General features: G+C 37.9%; 2 protein-coding genes across 5 annotated transcripts; both read left to right on the top strand.

The window, feature by feature from the left end:
• Nucleotides 1-2,254: 2,254 nt before the first annotated feature.
• LOC104587751 (uncharacterized) lies at nt 2,255-8,983 on the top strand. Its single transcript, XM_010245475.3, has 9 exons — nt 2,255-2,658; nt 2,947-3,131; nt 4,339-4,517; nt 5,644-5,928; nt 6,021-6,079; nt 6,213-6,249; nt 6,334-6,405; nt 7,244-7,568; nt 8,301-8,983. Exons 1-9 carry the CDS (start codon nt 2,535-2,537, stop codon nt 8,625-8,627), a joined length of 1,593 nt encoding a protein of 530 aa, XP_010243777.1. The 5' UTR covers nt 2,255-2,534; the 3' UTR covers nt 8,628-8,983.
• Nucleotides 8,984-14,657: 5,674 nt separating this feature from the next.
• LOC104587750 (uncharacterized) lies at nt 14,658-19,671 on the top strand. Of its 4 annotated transcripts, none has more exons than XR_733641.3 (9): nt 14,658-15,069; nt 15,729-16,151; nt 17,087-17,158; nt 17,399-17,466; nt 17,579-17,729; nt 18,535-18,615; nt 18,725-18,814; nt 18,939-19,051; nt 19,168-19,671. XR_733641.3 is itself a non-coding variant. In XM_088903859.1 (9 exons), the coding sequence occupies exons 3-9, from the start codon at nt 16,011-16,013 to the stop codon at nt 19,252-19,254; spliced, it is 690 nt and encodes a 229-aa protein (XP_088759985.1). In that variant the 5' UTR covers nt 14,693-15,069; nt 15,729-15,846; nt 15,952-16,010; the 3' UTR covers nt 19,255-19,671. The 4 variants fall into 4 exon arrangements, 3 of the variants coding, with proteins under 3 accessions (XP_010243775.1, XP_088759985.1, XP_088759984.1); XM_088903859.1 differs by lacking the exon at nt 18,939-19,051 and having other exon boundaries at nt 14,693-15,069; nt 15,729-15,846; nt 15,952-16,151; XM_010245473.3 differs by lacking the exon at nt 18,939-19,051.
• Nucleotides 19,672-21,546: the final 1,875 nt, after the last annotated feature.

Below are 21,546 nucleotides of genomic sequence, written 5' to 3'. Positions count from 1 at the left end.
TGCAATAGATTCTTTCAGTGTAACACATCGATGATCCTCTCTCTCTTACAGGTCATTGGGTTCAATACAATGAACTTAACCATCCAAATTTCTCCTCATATTTCAATGCATTTGGACTATCCATCTTCCACTAGGGTTAATTACTGAGGTCAAATATTAGACTGCTAAATAAATGATTTCTAAAACTAAAACCTTACATTTCCGATAGAAATAATTCTGGTTTGTGCATGAACACACTTCATATCCCTTCCAACTCATAAACCATGAAATTGGCTAGGGTTATTCTTGTGGTGAATCATGAGTACCCACATGATAATCCCCACCATCTTTGATGTCTACACTAGTAAATTTTGTGATTCAAGCTTCTTCTATCTAGATTTAGTCATTCCTAATTTCTCTCAAGTTCCTATATATAGCATTTGATTCTTTCTTGGTAGAGGGAAATATCACCCATTTTGCTTCATTCACCATCCATCTGTATTACTACTTGATGTTCACTTTAAGTATCACCCAAGAAATGCATATACAATACAAGTATTAATTCTAAGGGGGAGAGATCACCACTTTTCTATGTACTTGCCTCTCAAAAGCAATTTCACAATTAGCCTTTCCTTTGCATAAGAGATAAGCTTTTTTATAGATCATAGATTAGATCAGATCACTATGGAAATGAAAAAAAGAAAAAAAAAAAAAGATTTTAGCTTTTGCTTTTATAGCCGAAAGTGAACCTGTTGGCTTGTGAAACAACAAATGCCCTTTCAAGCCATCCCTTCTCTCCTTTAAAGGAAAAGAATTCATACCATCAACATTACGTGCTCAACAGGCCAGCACTATTGCTACACTTGTCATGCACTTCCATTCAGTATGTGACAGGCGTTCTATTATATATCTTAATTAAAAAAAAAACCCTTAAAAAAACCGATAACCAATTAACCCATATCATAAATTCATAATTCATAGTGGTGGTGTGGTAATCCAATAGGGCTGCAAGTCAGGTTGCTCGATTTGAAGAGTTCTAATTATATCGATCGATCAGGCTCAGTTTAAGATTCGGGTCCATTGAAAATTTGACAAATTCTGAATCCAACTCAACCCAACATGCACCCTTAACTAGTTATTTATTCCATCAAAATTCATGGGGTTTGTTTGTTTGGTCAAATCTTGTTACAAATATAATAATAAAAGAAGGATCAGAAGAAACTACCTTGATAGCAACCTTATGACATAGACCTTAAACTACTGCACTCATGGACGCGCGGCCAAGTCAAGCTAACCAGTTTGGTGCGTTCCTATATATTGTTTGTTGGAGCCTGAAACCGCACCGGCCGGCTTTGGCCCTGACCCAACTGGAGATGAGGGTTTTGACCAGGTCCCCGCCCGTCTGGCCCCATTTTTTATCCGGCCCGGGCCCGGGCCCGCCTAAGTGCTAGTTCGGTTCGGTCCTAAGCATGGGTACTTCGGTAATTATGCACCAAAATCACGACATTGCACAGTGGTTCCCCACTCCCCAGCTGCATGACCAATCATCCACCTGAAAAGAAGATCAATGTCGGTGTGGGCCCCGCGAGTCCTTTGGATCCGATCACAGATTCTTTTTAGATTTCCGATAACAAAGTGAAAGTCCCGATACGGCGTAAATAAGAACGGAGCCATGCGCATCAGTGGATCACACGTTTAACACACACAAGCTGTTGCCTTGCCTGTTGGTTTGATTTCTTCTCTTCTTCTTCTTCCTTCTTCTGTGAGAGCAAAAGACAAAAAGAAAATAAATAAAAGGAATAATACGGTTATGAGGCTATCCCTTCTCTCTTCTCTTACTCACTCGGATTCAACACCGAGTTAACACGGACTGGGTCCCACTCCGGCTCTCCGCTCCCACGCCGTGTATTTATTATTTTACGTTATCAGAATTAAAAGCAAATAAAAGTCAAGTACCAAGAATAACCCTACCTATGTACTTACTCCACATTTTGACGAAGTATAATTAATACATCGAGCTATTCTGTTGTAAAGGGCATTAGTGTCAACGTCTGAAAAGTGGAGGACGCAGTAGTCAATGTAGAGAAAGGTAAGGAGATTTTGGTGAAAGGAACCCAAACAGATAGAGAGAGAGAAAGAGTGAATGAAATAAATAAAAAATCAAAAAGTGAAAAGGACAAAAGATCAGTTGGGGCCATTTTGCTTTTCCCAGTCACTGCTTTTCCGTTTCCTACCCGCCATTTCCTCTCTCTCTCTCTCTGTCATCAGACTCATCACTTCCTCCCATGTGACCGGCTCTGCTAAAGCATACCTCCATCCCTCTCTCTCTCTCTCTCTCTCTCTCTCTCTCTCTCTCTATACATTTTTTCTTTTATAAAAGCCTTGTGAAGAAGTGAATGAAGACGAAATCCTAGATTCTTTTTCTCGATCTACCACCCACTCTCTCTCTCGCTATCTCATCTCTCCAAATTTTACTTAGAGAGAACGAATCAAAGCTGGGAATGGATACTCTTGGTTTGCGGTGTCTGCTCTGAGGCTTTGCAGAGCACCCGCAAATGAAGCTCTTTATTTCGAAGATCGTTTTCTTCCTCCTTGTTTTCACTTCTCTTGCTGCGATCTCAGCTGGTTCTCCAATCTTCCAGAGATGGAGAAGCAGAACATTTCAGAAGCTTATATTGGGTTAGTCTCCATTTATGTTTGGGTTCCGGGGGCCAGAAAAAGTATTTCCATTTTTGGAGTAATCGTGGCTGCATTTGTTTCGGATGTTTTCAGGATCTTTTGTGTTCTTTCGTCTTTGTTTAATTTTAGATTCTGTTATACATGAATGTGATTGCAGATTTACAATGACTTCTCGTTTTCGTTTAGTGGCTAAGTCTTGAAGGGAATGCTTTGTCTTTAACACTTATCACACTTTTGTTTCTACGAGTTGAATTCTTGTTGATTTTTTTTTTTTTTTTCTCACTGCAGGAGAGGAGAATTTGGGGCCCTGGGCGACTGGGCTCTTGCAGTTCGCGCAAGCGCCAGGGCCTGCGTACCGTGCGCCTCCTGATACACTTGTTTTGGCCGCAAAAAGAACCAACAGGCCTGACATACTTCGTGGTTTCAAGCGTTATCGAGGTGGTTGGGACATTTCTAACAAGCATTACTGGGCAGTAAGTCATCTGTTGCTTGTTATTTTATTTATTTCCTTCTCTCCTTTTCTTGGGTTTATTTAATTGGTTTGTTTAAACGTGATTGCAATGGAGATAATTTCTTACTTTTCTTCTCAATGCCTATTTTTATTTCATGGATCAGTGGACACTAGTTCGTCTGTGCTCCATTGTATATTATTCTTAAGTTGGACTCATTTCGGATTTTATTGATATGTGTACATATATTTGAAAAGCTAAGGTCCTTTCATTTATTTTTCAAGGAAGTAGTGCACATTGTACACAAGAAAGAAAAAAAAAGGAGGCATTCTGGGAGCACAACTGCTGATGATCCCTTTATGATTATTCCTACAAATGTTGGTGATGGTCCTGGTCCTTTCGTTTTATTAACTACTTGAGCAACTACAAAGATCAATGGGAGTTTTGGACGCTTACTTGACATCATATCTGCAGAATCTTCCCCAAAAGAAGGGGGAGGAAGAAAAAATTTACTAGGATGTTGACAAATAATCAGATATTCAGTTCTTGTTATATCATTCCCGAGCCATAAATACCTTTTATCTACCAAAGATTTGAAAATTCATGACTGGCTCATATGATTAATTGAAGTTCTTCACAGGGTCATAATGGAAGAATAGGTTGGGATAAATTATTTATATCATCTCAAGAAGCATTAGTGAGCATCTGTCGGTTCACCCAAGAGAACAACTGTATATGAATATGGGTACTGAGAAAGCCAGTATGAAACCAAGTTGAGATACTACATGATGGCCGGTTTCCTTTTTGGTTGTTTATGTAGGATGATTGAATCCATTAGGGAGATATTCTCGAATACTGAAGAGAAAAACTAGACAGATAAAAGAATGGAAAAGAATTACTCGTCTAACAAGGGGAGAAATTTACTGGTTTATTGGATGAACAGTAGCATGATATTTGGTTTGTTCTACTCAAAGATAGGAAGGCCCCTAAAGATACCCTTTGCATGGTAGAGTAGTAAAATTCTCTACAAGTGTATACGGTATACCTTGTCTGAATCAGATCTGAAGTGTTTGTATGCATTTACTTCTCAATTATTTTACCATTTGATTTTTTAGAATCTCAAATCATGCATAATTCTGCGTCTTTGTTGGTTTTTCTTTCTTTCCATGTTTTTTCTAATGTACATGATTTAGATATTTTTTTTCTGTATTTTGACTAATTATATCTGCAGTCTGTAGGGTTCACAGGTGCTGCTGGGTTTCTTCTTGCTGCCCTATGGTTTGTTTCTTTTGGCTTTGGTCTCGTGGTACATTATTGCTGTAAATGCAGAATAAGCATCACAGACAAGGGAACCCGCAATTCACATAGGATTTGCTTTATTCTGCTACTTGTCTTCACGTGTGCTGCAGCGTAATAATCCAGACTTGAAATCTTTCATTTATACTTTTTTAGATTCTGCATGCCTGCTGGTGCTTTCCCTGGTTTTGTTTAGTGGTACTTTTCCCCCAAGAATCAATAAGTGCACCCCTGAAGCTGAAATGTAGCCGAATTCAGTTACATGGGGGAAGTGGGGGTGGGGGCGGGTATCCAGATAGTTGATCAGAGTCATCAGACATGGAACCTTCTGGATCTAGATCTTTACCAATATAATGGACATTTTGCCAAGTATTACTAGCTTCCAATGTCTTGACTTTTAATTTGAGAAATTCCAAGAAAAAGACCATGTTTCAGTAAATCACAACTCACAAGGACCTACTAGTGAAGATTTTGGGTGAATGGAGAGCATATGTCAAACACATAGAGCCCTTTGGAGGCACTATCTGTGCTGCCACAACATAGACTTCTTGGTCATTAAGTCAAACAACTCGGATGCTATGATATGTGCAATAGCAGAAGTCAATATCAGTCTCCTTGGTAATCTTGAAACAGTTGTAAAAACCATGGGTCCCCATATCTGTTTCAAGACATGATGTCATTGAATGTGAACACTGGACAGCCCTACTTGTATGCCTCAATAAGCTATTGGTGGAATCTTCTTTGTAAAATGCTCCACATAAGAAGTATGCCACCTTGGAGGATGTTAGTGCATCCTGAATCTGATATCTGAGGAAAGGAACATGGTAGAGTTTCTACCTTTAAGTTTTTATAGAAAAATTAGAAGGTGATGGCATTCAAAATTATATGACATGTAAAAGGTTGTAGGAAGGGACTGACTATGACTTTAAGATTTCAGGAAAGATCCAAATTTTGGTGGATAATCTAAAGCCAGTTTCTTTGATGACATTTTGTTTTGAATTTATCTGCTCCATTTATGATTTGATCTTTCTTTAGGGAGGAAGAGGGGAGGGGGTAGTGTTATTGGAATGAAATTTATAATTTGTTTTTAAGTGAATAGTTCTATTTCAAAACCTTGTTTAAGAATTGCACTTATAAGATTCCAAATTTTTCTTTTTTCTTTTTTTTAGTTGAAATTTATTTTTATCTTTCCTTTCAATGGTTTTGTTGACACCTTGTATTTCCTTTTTCTGTCATCCAGGGTTGGATGTATTCTTTTATCTGTGGGGCAAGATAAATTTCATGATGAAGCATTGCATACTCTACATTATGTTCTAAACCAGTCAGACTACACTGTGCAGACACTTAGAAATGTCACGGCATTTCTATCACTTGCCAAGACTATAAATGTGAACGAGGTTATCCTCCCATCAGATGTTAAGGATGAAATCGACAAGTTGAACTGGGATTTAAATGCAGCAGCAAACACACTGACAGAGAAATCTGCTGAAAGTTCTGGCAAAATAAGAAAAGTCTTCAATGCTGTGTATGAGTTCTTAATTCTGGTGTCATATCTAACTTCACACTTGAGTTGTTACTTTCAATGCTAATTTGCCTCCATTTGGTGTTCTCTTGCAGACGATCGACATTGATTGCCGTAGCTGCGGTGATGCTTCTCCTTTCTGTTATTGGCCTTTGTATGTATATTTTACATTCCACTGGAGAATCTGAAGTTTTTAACAACTTCAGCATCTCACCTCATGATTTTTTTTTTCCAGTATGTTTCTCTACTTATTTTTTCCCCTAACTTATTGATATGTTTCTCTGCAGTGCTCTCTGTCCTTGGGCACCAACATGCAATTTTGATGTAAGTCTTGTGTTTATATCTGAATGTGAATATTATCCTTAGAACTTGGTGGCTTTTGTTGACTCTTCCGTCATACTATTGTAGATTCATCTTGAGTGGCTGGTTGCTTGTAGCAATTACATTCATCCTTTGTGGTATTTTTGTAATCCTCAACCAGTAAGTTTCTAACTTTAGACTGTCCTAAGGAAATTTTTTCCCCTTGTTGGCTTTTCTTTATGGAGTGAAAACTTTGTTGTCCTTAATTTCTCTTGAATCTCTGAGTATTTTCCAGTTTAAACTTCACTTCTAACTGATGTTGAACTACTTTTGTTACATAGTCAATAGTAATTGTTGGCTATGTTTTAGGTGTTCCCATCCCTTTTCAATTGACCATGGTTTAGAGTTTGTTCTACTAATCACTGATTAAGGGAGGAAAATTGCTATTTTCTAAACATATTTATGCTATTGTTGCCATGAATGAAATCATCATTATTATATTTCTGCTTGCTATCAATGAATTTCGCCAGTCTATTCTTCAAAATGATCTGAGCAGTTATGGATGTTGCTCTTTGTTTGATAGCTGCATATTGAGCCTATACATATTCTTTTGTTATATGTAGCATCCCCACAGCCTTTTATGCGGGTATTCTGTATATTAATTTTTCCTTTTGCTTCCTAAGATTGTCCATGAACCCTTTCCATGCATGGCATACATGTTTCCTATTCTTGTTACTCAAAGCTGTCTATTGTGGTGGGCATTTGGCACTTGTTTGAATGCTATTGCTGCTTATATATTTGCTTTCCTTGTTGGCAGAAATGTGACATTCATAACTAGTTATTTGTCTTACCAATGTTTTTTCCCTCAACAGCCTTCATTAACAAGAAACGAGTGCTGCTTTTATTGTCGTACTTATCTGTTAACTAGCTATTTTGAACCAGTAAAGGAAGTGCATAATGTTATTGAGTTCGACCTATAATCCTGACAATCTTTTCCCCCTCTCCTGGTGCATCTCAGTGCAATTTCAGACACTTGTGTGGCCATGGAAGAATGGGTGGACAATCCCCGAGCAGAGACAGCACTTAGCAGCATCCTCCCATGTGTTGATCAGGAAACTACTAACAAGACCCTCTTCCAGAGTAAACAAGTCATCCTTCAGATTGTGAATGTTGTCAACACAGCAATATACACTTTTGTTGACACAGATCCTCCTCCCGAGAGTACTTTTAATTACCGCAATCAAACTGGGCCTCTGATGCCACCTCTCTGTTCTCCATTTGATTCTGAGATGCATGATCGCCCATGTCAACCCCAGGAGGTTTCCATTGCGAATGCATCCTCGGTAAGTCTACAGCATTGACAAGAACATTTTTTTCAATGATTAACTGATGGATTGACATCAACATTTTCAAACCTGTAACCATGATTTAGAAACATCTCAAACCGATTTAACGATAAATGCCCAACACTCTACTGACAAGGAATAATTTGGGACCAAGAAAAAAATTCAAAGTCATGAACATCAACCTCTATGGTGACCTGATAGTGAAGGAAGAAAGAAAAAGAAAATGTTTGGACGGCATTCTATTCTCCTAAGGCTCAGTTTGGAAAGAGTACAAATACAAATTTGTAGAGTACAAAACCTTGTATTTTGTACTTTTTTGTATGTATTTGCACGGTGCATATTTGAATTCGTACTCCTTCCAAACTGAGCCCGAAGGAGTTCAGTTTTTAAGAACTAGCAGGTGCATTTATTGAATAAGAAAATTGTGGGAAACACCAACTAGGCATAACTAAAAACTGTAGGTTGACGGCTCCATGATGTTGATGCGATGTCCATGAAACCATTTACATGATCTTGGAAGTGGTTCCTCTTTCTTCTGGAAGGGAGAAAAGAATCATGATATTTAATTATTAATTTGTTTGCCTTGGAACCCGTCAAATAAAAGGCACAATTAGATAGTTTATTTTGATCGAAAATGCCGGATTGTTTCATTTATTTATTCATATTTTGTGAACTCATGAATGAGAAGCTTGATTATCTCCTTTCATCTGCTTGTGTAAAAAATTTCAGGTGTGGCAGAAGTACACTTGCACAGTCTCAGCATCTGGTTTATGTACTAGCGTGGGGAGGGTGACCCCTGAACTGTATGCAAAATTGGTAGCAGCCGTAAATGTGAGTTATGCCCTTGATCACTACGCCCCACCCTTGCTAAGCTTCCAGAATTGCAATTTCGTCCGGGAGACGTTCAGGAACATCACTTCCAACTACTGCTCTCCATTGGAGCATCACGTCCAGATGGTGAATGCAGGACTGGGGCTAATTGCAGTGGGAGTCATGCTGTGTCTCATGCTCTGGATACTCTATGCAAACCGCCCCAAAGGGAGGCAGTGTTTGTGAAATTTTACCTGCCAATAAGGTCTCGATGTTGTGGTTGAGGACGAGGCCGAATCAGCAACAATAACAACAGTAACAATGGCAGACATAATAGTAGAAATGTCCCTTCACCCTCAGATGGGGTCCTTGTATAAACCACACATGTTACAACAGCAACAGATACAAGTATAGGATTAGCTTCTAGGTTTACCCCTTTTAGCAGATCAAACCCAGGTGGGGCGAAGCACCATTTTTTGGGGTTTGGGGGTTACGAGTCATTTCTTGTATAGTTGGTTACAGAGTAATGTGATAAGAGATGTTAACAGAAATCTTCTGTTACCATACCATAATAAAAGCAAATCAAAAGCTTTGGTTCTCTATTTGGATCTGTTCCAGCTCTGGATCACTGAGTAGGCATGGGTCAGGACTGAGGAGTTGAATGAAACCCCAGCAAATAATGGTTCCGTTTCTGACTCGATCATTTGATCATCTCCTTTGTCATCACATGATCTCTCATGTATCTTTACCAGGGAAAGATCTCTCAGGTCTCCTTTGTGTTCTTAATTTAGACCATTCGATTAGAATTAGATTTCGTAATATATATATATATATATACTAAAATGGCAGATGATTTAGTATCAGCTAACTTGATCAGCATTTCTCAGATGACGACAGAGTGTCTGACCCTGTTAATGTCTAGAGACCTCCTATTCAGCTTGGAACGGTTGCCAACTAAACCAATTAATGGTTTGAGGGGGATGAATATGAACGATCAAAGCCTTGAATCAATCACTTTCTGGCCATACACATAACGCATGGCTCACATGAAAGTGTTCTGCAAAATCCCCTTTCAAAGAGTCCAGTAGTCCACCCACCTAACTTGATTTTGTGACTCGTTTTCAATCCGCCCCAATCTTGAATTATTTTATCTACTTTTGACTCGCTGAATAAATACGTGCACTAAAGAAGATGGACTGATAATCCCATTGCTGCCTTTATACCCGTTGAAGCAGAAGTCGATGGATGTCGATCTGATCCGGGAATCGATCTTACCTTGAATTTTGATTTTTTTTTTTTTTGAAAGCTAAATTGGTTCTTCGCTACAGACCCTACTTGTGGGGTCTGTAATCCCATCCCGTCCAGTGTTAGTCCATTAGAGACCAATCCAATATTGAATACTTGAACCATTCTGGACCGGTCAAATTCATTGTATGAACTGTCCAAATTGTTCAAATTGGTTTTAATTTAGATTGGATCCAACACAAACCTGGTCCATTGACACCTGTATTATTGTTATGTCAATGTATCGGATATCGGTTCAATCCAACCCAATCCAATATATATCCATTACAAATGGACCAGGCTGAATCCAATCCAATAAATACTATGACCATTAAGTCTGGACTGATTCAATTTAATGTCTTATTGTACCATCCAATCCATTTAAACTGATTTTGATTTGAACAGGGTCCAACCCAAACCTGGTCCATTGACAATACTGGGCGAATCATATTGAACCACATTCAGCTCCATGCACATGGGTACTTGGCATGTAGCCTGACGTGACTTGTGATTGGCCCAGTATAGTCGGGCCAGTTTGGGTCCAAGAGGGCAAGGGCGTGTTTGTTCTATCCCTCTCCAAGCCAACCTTACAAAGACTTTGTTCCGCAAGTTAAATTAACTTGTAGAGCTGTCAATGGGTCATGAATTATTAATTGGACCTATAAAATAGAGCTAGAACAAACCAATTATTAATCGGGAGATTCAGGTCTGATCCAATTAACATACCAACTGAGCCACCCCTCCCTCCTTTAAAGTCGGTAATTGTATGAATCGAATATGCGTCAATGCAGGAGCGAACCAGTTAACATACTAACTGAGCCAGCTCTCAGGATTCAGCTAACATACCAACCGGCTAAACATACAAATTGGAACTTCAGTTGCACATAGTATAGCGAAATCTGCTTGTACAATCCAAAGCAAGCAGACTTGGTCTATTGCTCCTAACTTCATTTGTGATGTTGATTCTGATTCTTCCATGAATGAATGGAGTTGCCTTGAATTGCTTAAAAAAAAAAAAGAAACTTCATTTTTAACAATATAACCTTAATAAAAACAATATTAATTAATAAAATATTTATATGTTGATAAAACAAGTCTTTTAACCAACAATATCTTACGTACTATCTAATTTACCCTTTCCGACATAAAATGTAACAAAACCCAAATGTGGTAGACCAGATAATTTGAACAGATAGCTCCCGTTTATAAAGCATATAAATCACAATAATGAATGTGGTAGACCAGATAATTAAGATCTGCCAATATGTATGGCTCAGTTTTTGGTTCGAGAAATTTCAAAAACCAAAGGATTGGTTCAGTTTAAGATAACCAAACCGTGAATACTCCTATCTACATATTCTCTAATATCCTAGTATTCCATGTATCGGTTATGTCAAAAATTAATACGTGTTGCATTGCAATAATTTGAACTGGTTTATCATATTATAAAATGGACATATCAAAAAAGCTTTATAAGTATAACCAGTTAAAAGGGGATTCCATCCCTCAATATAAAATATTAACAATTTGTATAGATTTTCATACACTCGTCAATGGGGAAAAAATTAAACAAAGAAAAACTTTGAAAATGCAATATATTTTACTGATTTGAAGGCTCGATCAATGATTTCAATGGAGCAAAATTATTTTTGGTACTAACATAAATACTTGCCCATACTCACACCGTTCCAATAGCCTCTTGCAACCTTGCAGCGGGAATATCTCCCAATGAAATAAAGCATATAAATAGGGGATATATATTTTTAATGCAAGACTGTAAAGGCTGCTTGAACGGCGTTACTCTGACAGAAGCTGAACTCTCAGGGGAAGGGAGGATGAGGGGGTATTGACAAATGACAGAGAGAAAATTTTCAACCTCAAGACACGCGAGTTTTGAGATCACTGTTCAAACAGTTTCCCCAAGGAAGATTTAGTTTTGGGTTAAAATTCAAAGATTTTGAACTTCCACCACATTCCTTGGATGGCCAAATATTCAGAAGCGAAAAAAATTGAAAAATAAATAATAGGCACCACCAAAGAAGTCTACAATAGAGTTGTTAAATCAACGGGTCAGGTTTGGTTCTTAGATAGTGATGATACGCATTTCGGCATTTCCTGGCTAGTAGGTGACTCGGATGCTTAGTTGAACAATCCCTACCTGAAATGTGGCTCGGATGCCTAGTTGAACAGTCCTAACCTAGAATGTGGCTTGGATGCCTAGCTGAACTGTCCCTATTTGGAATGTGGCTTGGACGCCTAGTTGAACTGTCCCTACCTAAAATCTGGCTTGGACGCCTAGCTGAATGGTTCCTACCTGGATTGTGGCAAGTTGTATAGCTTATTGGGGCGACTTGCAAGGAAATAGTGTCAAAGTGCCCGAGTTGCTTTATCCGAGGTGGGCACTCCGATGCGTAAGTCAGCGAGCTGGAGATTTTTTTGAGAGAATTAAAAGCGAGATAGAAAGCTGCCAGAGCTAAATTGTGCATCTACCTTCTAAGGTTGGAGGTAAGGCTTTTATATAGGCATTGTTTGGCGTGGGCATCACACACCGCATCCAAGATCTCTTGGAAGACATGCCTAACTAGTCCGAAATCCTTGGAAGTAGTCATGCATGTAGGCCAACCTTTGTGCCTTACTCGATTTCCTCTGAAACATTCGGTGTGAGAGCTGACTTTCGAGAGACCTGTGAGTGACAACATGCAAAGTTGGTCAGTGAGCATGTCTCACAGGTCACCACCTGGACTTCAATTAGGTTAGCAAGCCCTCAAGAGAGGTCTCTCTTCACGTCGAGGTCACTTCGGTTGGTACTGATGAGGTACCATAGGTCGGCCCTAGACGAGGCGCTGCTAGCCGTGTACGTTAGGGTGCCTGAGTTGTAGACGAGGTCGCCAGGTCGACGACAAAGGAAGGTTGTCAGGTTGGCAGCAAAGGCAGGTCGTCAAATCAGCAGCAGAGGTAGGTAGGTCGTCATTTGGGACTCCATCATTTTAATTAAGGCAAGTCATCACCTAGGTAATGTAAGGGTGTCATCCGGCTATTCTGAGATGCCATATGTTATGATGTCAGTGGAGGGCCAAATCTGACTTCATTAGATAGGGTTGACCAATCCAAAACCATTTACTAATTGGGATAATTGGGTCTAACCAGATTATACTTGGCATCTATAATTACCTATAACAATGATAACAATTTATAACTTCATTTCTGATAATATAACTTGAACAAAAATGATAATAAAATAATAAATTGTTTATATGTTGATAAACAAATGTCTTCAATCAAAATTATCTTATATACTGTGAAGATATAAAATATGACAATTTATGAAAAAAAAAACAAAAGACTTCTATATATTATTAAACAATATAATTGGTGCGGATGTTGATCATTTGGAATAACAAGAACCAATAACAACTATAAATTGGGACAAAACCACGAACTGACATAATCGATTTGGTTGATTTTGGATCTATCGGATACACCCAACCCATTAACAGCTCTAAGTATACAAAGCATATAAATCAAAGGCATTGAATGTGGTAGACCAGATAATTAAGATTAAGGTGTCTGCCAATATGTATGGTTTTGCTTTTTAAAAATAATGTGTTGCATTTACTATAACATCATTTGCCTCAACTTTATCTCTCAATTTTCTTTTTATATATATTTCTAGGCATATCTCTCAACAAGAATTGTAGGTGGATGAAGTTTGAATCACAAGGCCAATGCATTAACTATCAATGATGAATGGAGAGACTTATTTTGAAAAAGGCTAATCAAACCTTTTTTTTTTTTCTTTTTCTTTTTAAAGAGAAAGCATTTTATTCATACTCAGCGATAAGGTTTAAAATATCGATATACACGATATACATGTTTTGTGTTTCACACAATTCAAAAGGTTAGAGTTCTTTTTATTTTTTCAACATGAACTTGGTAGGAGGAGTTCTAATATTTAAACATAGGGTTCGACTATGATATGAAAAGGATATGGTATCTGAAAAACTTCTGATCAGTCAACTGGAATCATAAACATAGTATCCAATTAGGTGTTATTTATCAAAATTCATGAGTGAGTTTTGATTGATCAAAACTCTTCCTATACCATATCTTTTCTGCATCATAGATTTTCCCTTAAACATAAAGAACCTCCTAACTCTCTATATTTGACATTTTCATAAATTAAAAATTTGATACATGTAATATATACAATATGCACCAATACATTGTGATATTTTAAACTTTGTTCAACAACATTCTCCCTTAACAGGATATTTAGGGCGTTGACAAAAAACAATAAACCTTCAATGGGTCTCTCTCTCTCTACTCTCATTTTAGAGGTCTCCAAGGTCAAATATATCCCAATTTTTGTGGGTCAATTGATTTTATTTTTGAAAACAAAATCATACATATTTACCCATTGGCAACAACCCCTAAAATTGGGATATATTTAATTTGACCTTGGACACCTCTAAACTGGAAGTTGGGAGTTGAAACCCATCAACAGTTTGATTGGCCTATTCATTCAAAAAAACAAGTCTTTTACTGCTCCATCCATCATTGACAGTCACCCCACCACCCCCACAATTCTTGACTTGAGAGACAAGTGCCTATAATAAATAATAAATCTATAAATAAAGGAAAGAAGTGGATTCATATGATGTGATAATACGTTATTATTGTACTAGTAAAAGATATCTTCCTTGCATTAAAAGTGGATCACTTGTCCACTCTGATCAATTAGAACCACCCATTAAACTGGCCCCACTCAACCAATCATGTCCATTGAATGATATCAATCTCAATAAGCAGCCTACTTCGCGCCAGCAATTAAGTTGATCCTTCTATCCATCAGAAGATTGGGAATTTGGGATCATGGACTTGGCCCTGAAAGTCCTAGAAGATGGTCTTAAAATCAACATGGACCCACCAAATGCAAATGGACCCTCAAGATCAGAACAGTTTTTGTGCTATTGCACCAGTGGATAATGACTTGAGACAAAAGATGCGGGAAAATGAAGATAAGTTCCACTTCTCTTGTGTTACGACTTACGACCACAAAGGAGGCTTTTAACGGCAAAACCGGTGAAGGAAAAGGAATCGTGGCGGTCGTGGGCAGCGGCCTTGCCGTTAGAATCTCTCTTCATTTCTTTCTTCTCTCTCCGTACAAACTACGAACTACAAAGAGGGAGAAAAGAGAGAGGGAGAAGAAGGAACAGAGAGCATGAGGTTTAATACAAAAGCCTCGTAAAATATGTATAGAGAGAGAGAAAGAGAGATTGATTGTTTGGATCGGGTTTGTGTAACGATAACGGCGACACTCAATCTCTTGCTTCGTTGCAGAACAGAGATTTCGAAGAAACCCGTAGGGAGCTTTCTTCCCTTGGAGAAATCCGATTCCCTCCTTGTAAGTCCTTCCTATCTCCTTTACTTTTTTTCTCCCTGGTTTTCTTATGTATTAATATACCTGCTTTGATATCTGTTTCTTTAACGGTTTTGATTGATCAAGGTATCTCCTGTTCTCGCCTTTTCATCTGGGTTTCTTTTGGTTTTTACTTTCTCTCTGTTTCCCGTTATGGGTACTGTGTTTTTATTGTTTTGATGCGTTTTCGGGTTTTAAAGGTGTTTTCTGAGTTGGGTTTCAATAGTTTTCTTCTCCTTTTTGCGTTTGGTTGCTGGGTTTTCTGTTTCAAAGGATGTTTTAATCAAAGCATTTTATATCGATAAAGGTACCTTTTATTTTTCAGATTTCTCCTTTTGCCTTCGTTCCGACTTTATTTTTCGGTTTCCTTTTTGTTTTGAGGGACACTTTCTGATTGTGGATGCAATTTTGTTTTGTCTGGTACGTTCACCACCTTTTGTTGTTTTCTTCCTCCACAACTCTCCCTTTCCTTTTATTCCTCCCTCCGTTCATGTTGGGTTTTCAATGTTCTAATGCAATTTCATTCCCGCTTTTTTTCCTTTACTGTTTAAGGTAACCACTATTCTTTCGCTTTTCATTTATATGCTTCATGAAATTTTGTTTGTTTTGTTCTTCCATTTGTCAAGTTCTTATTCTGGTTGCAGGTCCATCACTGGTTTTGACTAGTAAAGAGGTCCTTTTTCCTTTCTTTCTCGCGTGGTTTGGACGGTATTCAATCTCTGTTTGCAAGAATTTGGTCAAGGAAAGAGGTTGCAGAGAGGGGTTTGTAATTTTTACTTTTTCTCTTCTCATTCCTTGATTGTTATTTGAGGATGGGGGATCATTTCGTGTTACTGGTGGATCGGTTGCTTACTGAATCCACACTAGAAGCTGCGATCGAGAGCAGAAACCGATCTTTGCATTCCACACCCTCAGCAGTTGAAGACATGACAACCCAATTCTCTCCAGATAAGATGGACACAAGTCACGGATCATCTCCTAGGAAATTGGTGGAGTGCAGAATTTGCCAGGATGAGGATGTAGATTCAAATATGGAAACACCCTGCGCTTGCTGTGGCAGCTTGAAGGTTAGTCAGGCTTCAATTTGCATAATTTGTTTGCCAGTTGGGCTTCATTTGCTTGTTGCTTTTTGTTTTTTATGCTACTTCATTTAGTTCCTAAGCTCATGCTGTTATATCATTGTTGCTTCTTATTTTCTCAAGTATTCTTCATTTGAAAGCTTCTATTTATTCCAATTTGTTCATCTTTGTTTATTTTTTGTGCTAAATTAACCTTGTTTTACTTAGTCAAGGTTGTTTGAATGGTTAAATTTCCTACTAGAGGTCTTGCCTAAACATTACGATTAAAGCTGAATTATTTCTTATGCGTTTAGCTTTGGTTTAGATGTTTCAATACTGAGGAGTGAGGACCATTTGAATTCGACAAGTTTTGGGCAAACTTCCAGTCTTCTCTTGGTCAAAGCTTTTACCTATTAGATTATAGATTATTGTTTATAATATGCAAACATTATATTATCTGACTTTTTGGCTTTCATGTTTTCTAATATGATGCGACCAAAATGTATATGCATGTGTTCTTTGTAGCTTAAAATTAGAATTTTAAAGTAGTAGCAATGGAACTCAACCTGGAAGATCGGGATAATTAGACTTTGTTCATCCTATGGGCTAAGATGCAACTTGTCACCTACACGTGTTCTTTGAAGCATCTTCTTTTTTCCATACAAATTTTGTATATGGTCAAGTTGATTAATTCTATTTTCTGGAACGTTTAAATATTGAAATTCAGAATTTATTTGTCTAATCATAATCTTCTGGGCAGTAACATATTAATTAATTTTTCATATTAATTAGTTGAGCACTTGAGCTCTTTTCTTTTCTTTTTTTTTCTTTTTCTTTTCCATGCACTGACATTTATCTTTTTTCTGTTTTACTCTAATCTTAATTTCTCCTTGGGGATTATATATGAAGCTACTGTAATCTCATCTACCTCTTAATTGTTACAGTATGCTCACCGTCGATGCATCCAAAGGTGGTGTAATGAGAAGGGTGATACCATGTGTGAGATTTGCCACCAGGTGTGTGATTGGCTTCACAGTGATGCCTTCAATCTGTTCAACTTGTTTTCATCCTTCTGTGATTACCAATCTTATTTATTCATATGATTATCTTTTATAAGACTCTTCTTAGTTTGTCTAAGTCATTAGTTACTTTAACCTCTCTAAGATCAGATTTTAGCAGCAAAGTTTTCCTTAGCAAAATAATAAATGTTTACTGGTTTATTGTCTTCTTCCTCGTTGTATATTATGAGATTTCAGCAATTCAAACCAGGTTATACAGCACCACCTCAATTGTTTCGGTACGGAGGTATTCCAATGAACTTCAGGTATTGTGAGCTAATATTCTTTTTAGTTACAATTTTCCTATTGCCGATCATGGACCTATGTCATATCCTTTTACCAGGACATTTAAAAATGTGCTTCTGATGTTTCTGACAGGGGGAATTGGGAGATTTCCAGAAGGGACCTGCATAATCCTCAATTCATAGCAATGGTTGCAACAGATCGTGATTTCCTGGATCCTGACTATGACGAGTATACAGTTTCCACTTCTAGAAGCTTGATGTGCTGCCGCATAGTGGCTATAATTGTACTCTCTCTCTCTCTCTCTCCATATATTGATAGATATAGATATATACAGGTTCATGTTAGCAAACAGCTAAAGCTACTATTGCAAAACACATGTAACAGAGGGAACAATGTGTCCAATCTTAACTCTCCATCAAATAGAAAATCCTCCAGATCTGCAGTACTTTCAGTTCAGTTGTCCACATCAGCTCTATATCCCAACTTTTACTAGCATATTCCCCACTGGTATTAATCAACAGAAAGTATGAAGTTGCTAGTAAAAAGGATTAATTCTAGATAGGGGGCAAGGGTTTTAGATAGAGCCATAGAGGATGGCTAGAGGAACTGGGGGCCCTTTTGGACCCCTGCCATCTTGTTGCATGAAAGATCCCTGTATAGCTTAGACATCACTCAGTGGCACTGTGGCACGACTAGATTACTCACTTCCTTTCAATCCACCGGGTTCTGCCATGTCAAGGGATGAAGCGGCAAATCAAAACTGTCCAGATTGGGGATCCTGTGAATTCACTTTCTCAATCCAAAATTTTGACTTTTTAAATCTAGAACGCAAATAAGAATAGGGCCTCATTGGATATGTGACGGAGGCTTCTTGGAAAATATTTTTACAATCCCCTTATTCCTGAGCAATTGAGAGTTATTGTCTAAGCAACCCAGCTGACATGCCTATTCTCAATCCCATGTATGTGCTGCTACTTGTGTTCATCCTACTTTATCTGACATAGTGGTTCTTGTTCTGATTGGTTCATCCTAATTCTCTAGAGCTGCTACTTACTTGTATTCTCTTCTCATTTCTTTTTCATTTGCAGTTCATGGTCCTTCTGGTTCTACGACATACCCTTCCCATCGTACTAAGTGGGATAGAGGAGTGCTCGTTCCCATTGTTCATGGTAAGGCTGGCTGGTCATCATTTCTATTAGTAGAACTATTGAAAACCATTCCCATATGATGATATACCAATTCTATCACTCCATCATTTATACTACTTACATCTGACAGTTGTTACTATTGAGAAGTGTGGGAATTCTTCTTCCAATCTATATAATGGTGAAAGCAGTGACTGCTTTACAACGCCGTCGCCAACAACAGGTAGCAAAAATCTTCTCTCTTCCCAGATTAAGGCCCCGTTTGGCATGTCTTTTTGTGTGGTCTTTCGGCTGTTTATAAGCCGGGCAGACTGCGTCATGGTCTTATTCCGTTTGGTTTGTAACAGATCTAGCCACCAAAAGTTGGTGTACCAAAAAGATGCGAGAAGCTCATTTTGGGCTGATTTCGGGAAGCAAGCTCCAAATGGAGCTTTTTGCATCTTTCTCACACTCTCGTGCGGTAGCCAAACTAGCTTCAGGCTGCTCAGATCTTCATGCAAAAGCTCAATGCGTCTTTTCAAAAAAACTTGCCAACCACCACCACACACTAATCAACTTAATTTTTTTGGCTTGTAGGAGATTCCTACCTTGATTACTACATCTGAAGGAGAAAATCAGCAGCCACAACTGCAGCCTCATGCGCATCTCATTCGTGTGCACTAAACTGCTTCATTGGTAGAACTTCAAACAAACTGATGACAAGTGGTAATGGATAGTATCTGATGATCGTCAGCTACTCAGGAAAGCTCCTGCTTAGTTGGCCTCATTAATTATTTGAGAAGGGACAACAATTGTCATCAGCTACTACCAATTATCTGATGAGAAATGGAGAATTGTGGGTAGATGCCTTGTAAAAAATGCATACCATGATAAAGAAAGCATCTTGCGTGGTGTCTGAGATCAAACCAGTCGGCAATCCCTAAGCAAATGAGTTTCAGTTATAATGTAACTAGCTTTTTAGATGTATGATGTCTTCAGATGACACCATCTGAAAAATACATGTATAGAAAGGAATTGTATATATTAATATTGCTTAAAAAATATTAATCAAGCAATCAAAGATGAAAATATGGTTGGGTATGGATATTCTGTGATGTTAATATCAGAACTATACTTATAACCTATGGAGATATTGGTGTGGATATTAGATCGACTTTGGTTCAAAGTTAAATGTTTAGCAAGGTCCACAAAATTTAGGTGAAACAGAATGCCCATCTAATTGTCTATGTTGACCGCTTCATCTATCACTCTAAGATCAATTGTTGATTTAATTTGGGTAAAACTTCAATTGTTGATTAATTGTTTGTTTTGAAAATGGATTAGATTGAATTAGACCACAATCTTATCTTTCAGTAAATAAGTATATATGATTAAAATCTATCATACTGGGTTTAATATTTTAGTTAAATGATAAGTATCCAACCAGATTAACATCTTAGAAAAATGGAAATTTGTTAATTGCTTGATGTCCTTGACAATGGGTTCCTGTAATTCAGCCACATTATAAATGGCATGAATGAAAATGAAAGCAAAGCTTGGGATATACCAAGCCACTATTGCTTAACTTTTAAATTTTCCCTTCTTTTTGTCGTTTTTCCTTTTTTCTGTTATTGTTCTTTAGGTGGGGAAACGAAAAAAAAAACATATTGAATTCTTACCATTAATGTGTTTCTTCCTTAATGGATGCCTAGTCACCGTGGAGCTCTAACCTTTCTTTCTATACCCAGTGGCGTAAAAACAAGGGAAAGTAACCAGACCCGGTAGCTAATTTTAGTTGTTTTGAAAACACAGTGGTGGGTGATCAAATGCCACTTACGTCACTGACGTGATAGATCTTTGGGTGCTTCGGACCATGACAGAGATGATGATGTGGACCAATGTCAACTCCTGGTGACTTTAATTAGTGCACGTTACCAGCAGGCAGCAGCAACATGTAGGACCAAGATAATGAAATCTGTACCTTCGACTCAGTTCGTTTTGCCACAGTTTTGCATGAAATATTCAGGATTATCGTGGTCGGCTTTTGAAAAGATGTCCACTAAAATTTGCTCTTTCATGCCAATTTTGGTGCATCCCAAAATATCTTTGTTCATCTGCATCAAATTGCTCCAGTACTGAAGTCTGAACAAATCCATGATAAATGACATTTAACCACCTTCAACTTTATATTCCCAGTTTTTGATAAGGAATATATAACAATCAAATACCAGATGACCCGATACAATGATTAGAAAAGCATCATCGTTCATCTTCTATGAGATCTCACCTGACCTGGGCTGTCAACCGAAACCTAGATAGGATAGGGATCGAGTGTTCAGCTCTAAACCAAATTCTTTTGGTCTTACAGTCTTTTTTGTACCTTCTTCTAGGTGCAGGTGGGGGGACCTAAACACTGTTGATTTCAATCTTCTTGTCTTCATTGGATGGTTACTCATCCTTGATGAGCTCCTTGCTTTATATTTTTTTTTTAGACACAGGCCCAAAACAATCAAAACCGGTAAGAACCCATGGAGGCTGTGAGCTAATTTAATTAATTGTTGTAGGCAAAAGTTCCATCTTAATCCAGAGTCTGTCTTTTCAGATGCCATTAGTGTCGGTGAACAATAAGATTTAAAAGGTTAAGTCAGTCTTGGAAGATTGAAAATTAAGACCGACATATGACATGAGACCAAGACAACGAAATTATTGATTATTCTTTGACTGTAATCTTGGTCTCTGGTTTTGGATAACCGCCCAAAAATTGTCATATTTGTGTTGCCATCTGCAGACAGTTGAAGCGAAGCATATCATCTGTTAAGTAGTACTTGGTTTATGTTGGTGCATCGTGCACCAGATTTTGATGTTTATTCAGCTAGCTCCCCAAAAACTCTCACTGATTATTACAGAGAATCAATAGTTAAAAGAAGGGTTTTGGCGTCATTGATTGTGTCGCTTACAGATTCTCTCTCTCACACA

The sequence above is a fragment of the Nelumbo nucifera genome, chromosome 4, assembly GCF_055504915.1.
Source record: "Nelumbo nucifera cultivar China Antique chromosome 4, China Antique-T2T, whole genome shotgun sequence".
NCBI classification, from domain to species: domain Eukaryota; kingdom Viridiplantae; phylum Streptophyta; class Magnoliopsida; order Proteales; family Nelumbonaceae; genus Nelumbo; species Nelumbo nucifera.
This window is presented reverse-complemented; position numbering and strand designations above follow the sequence as displayed.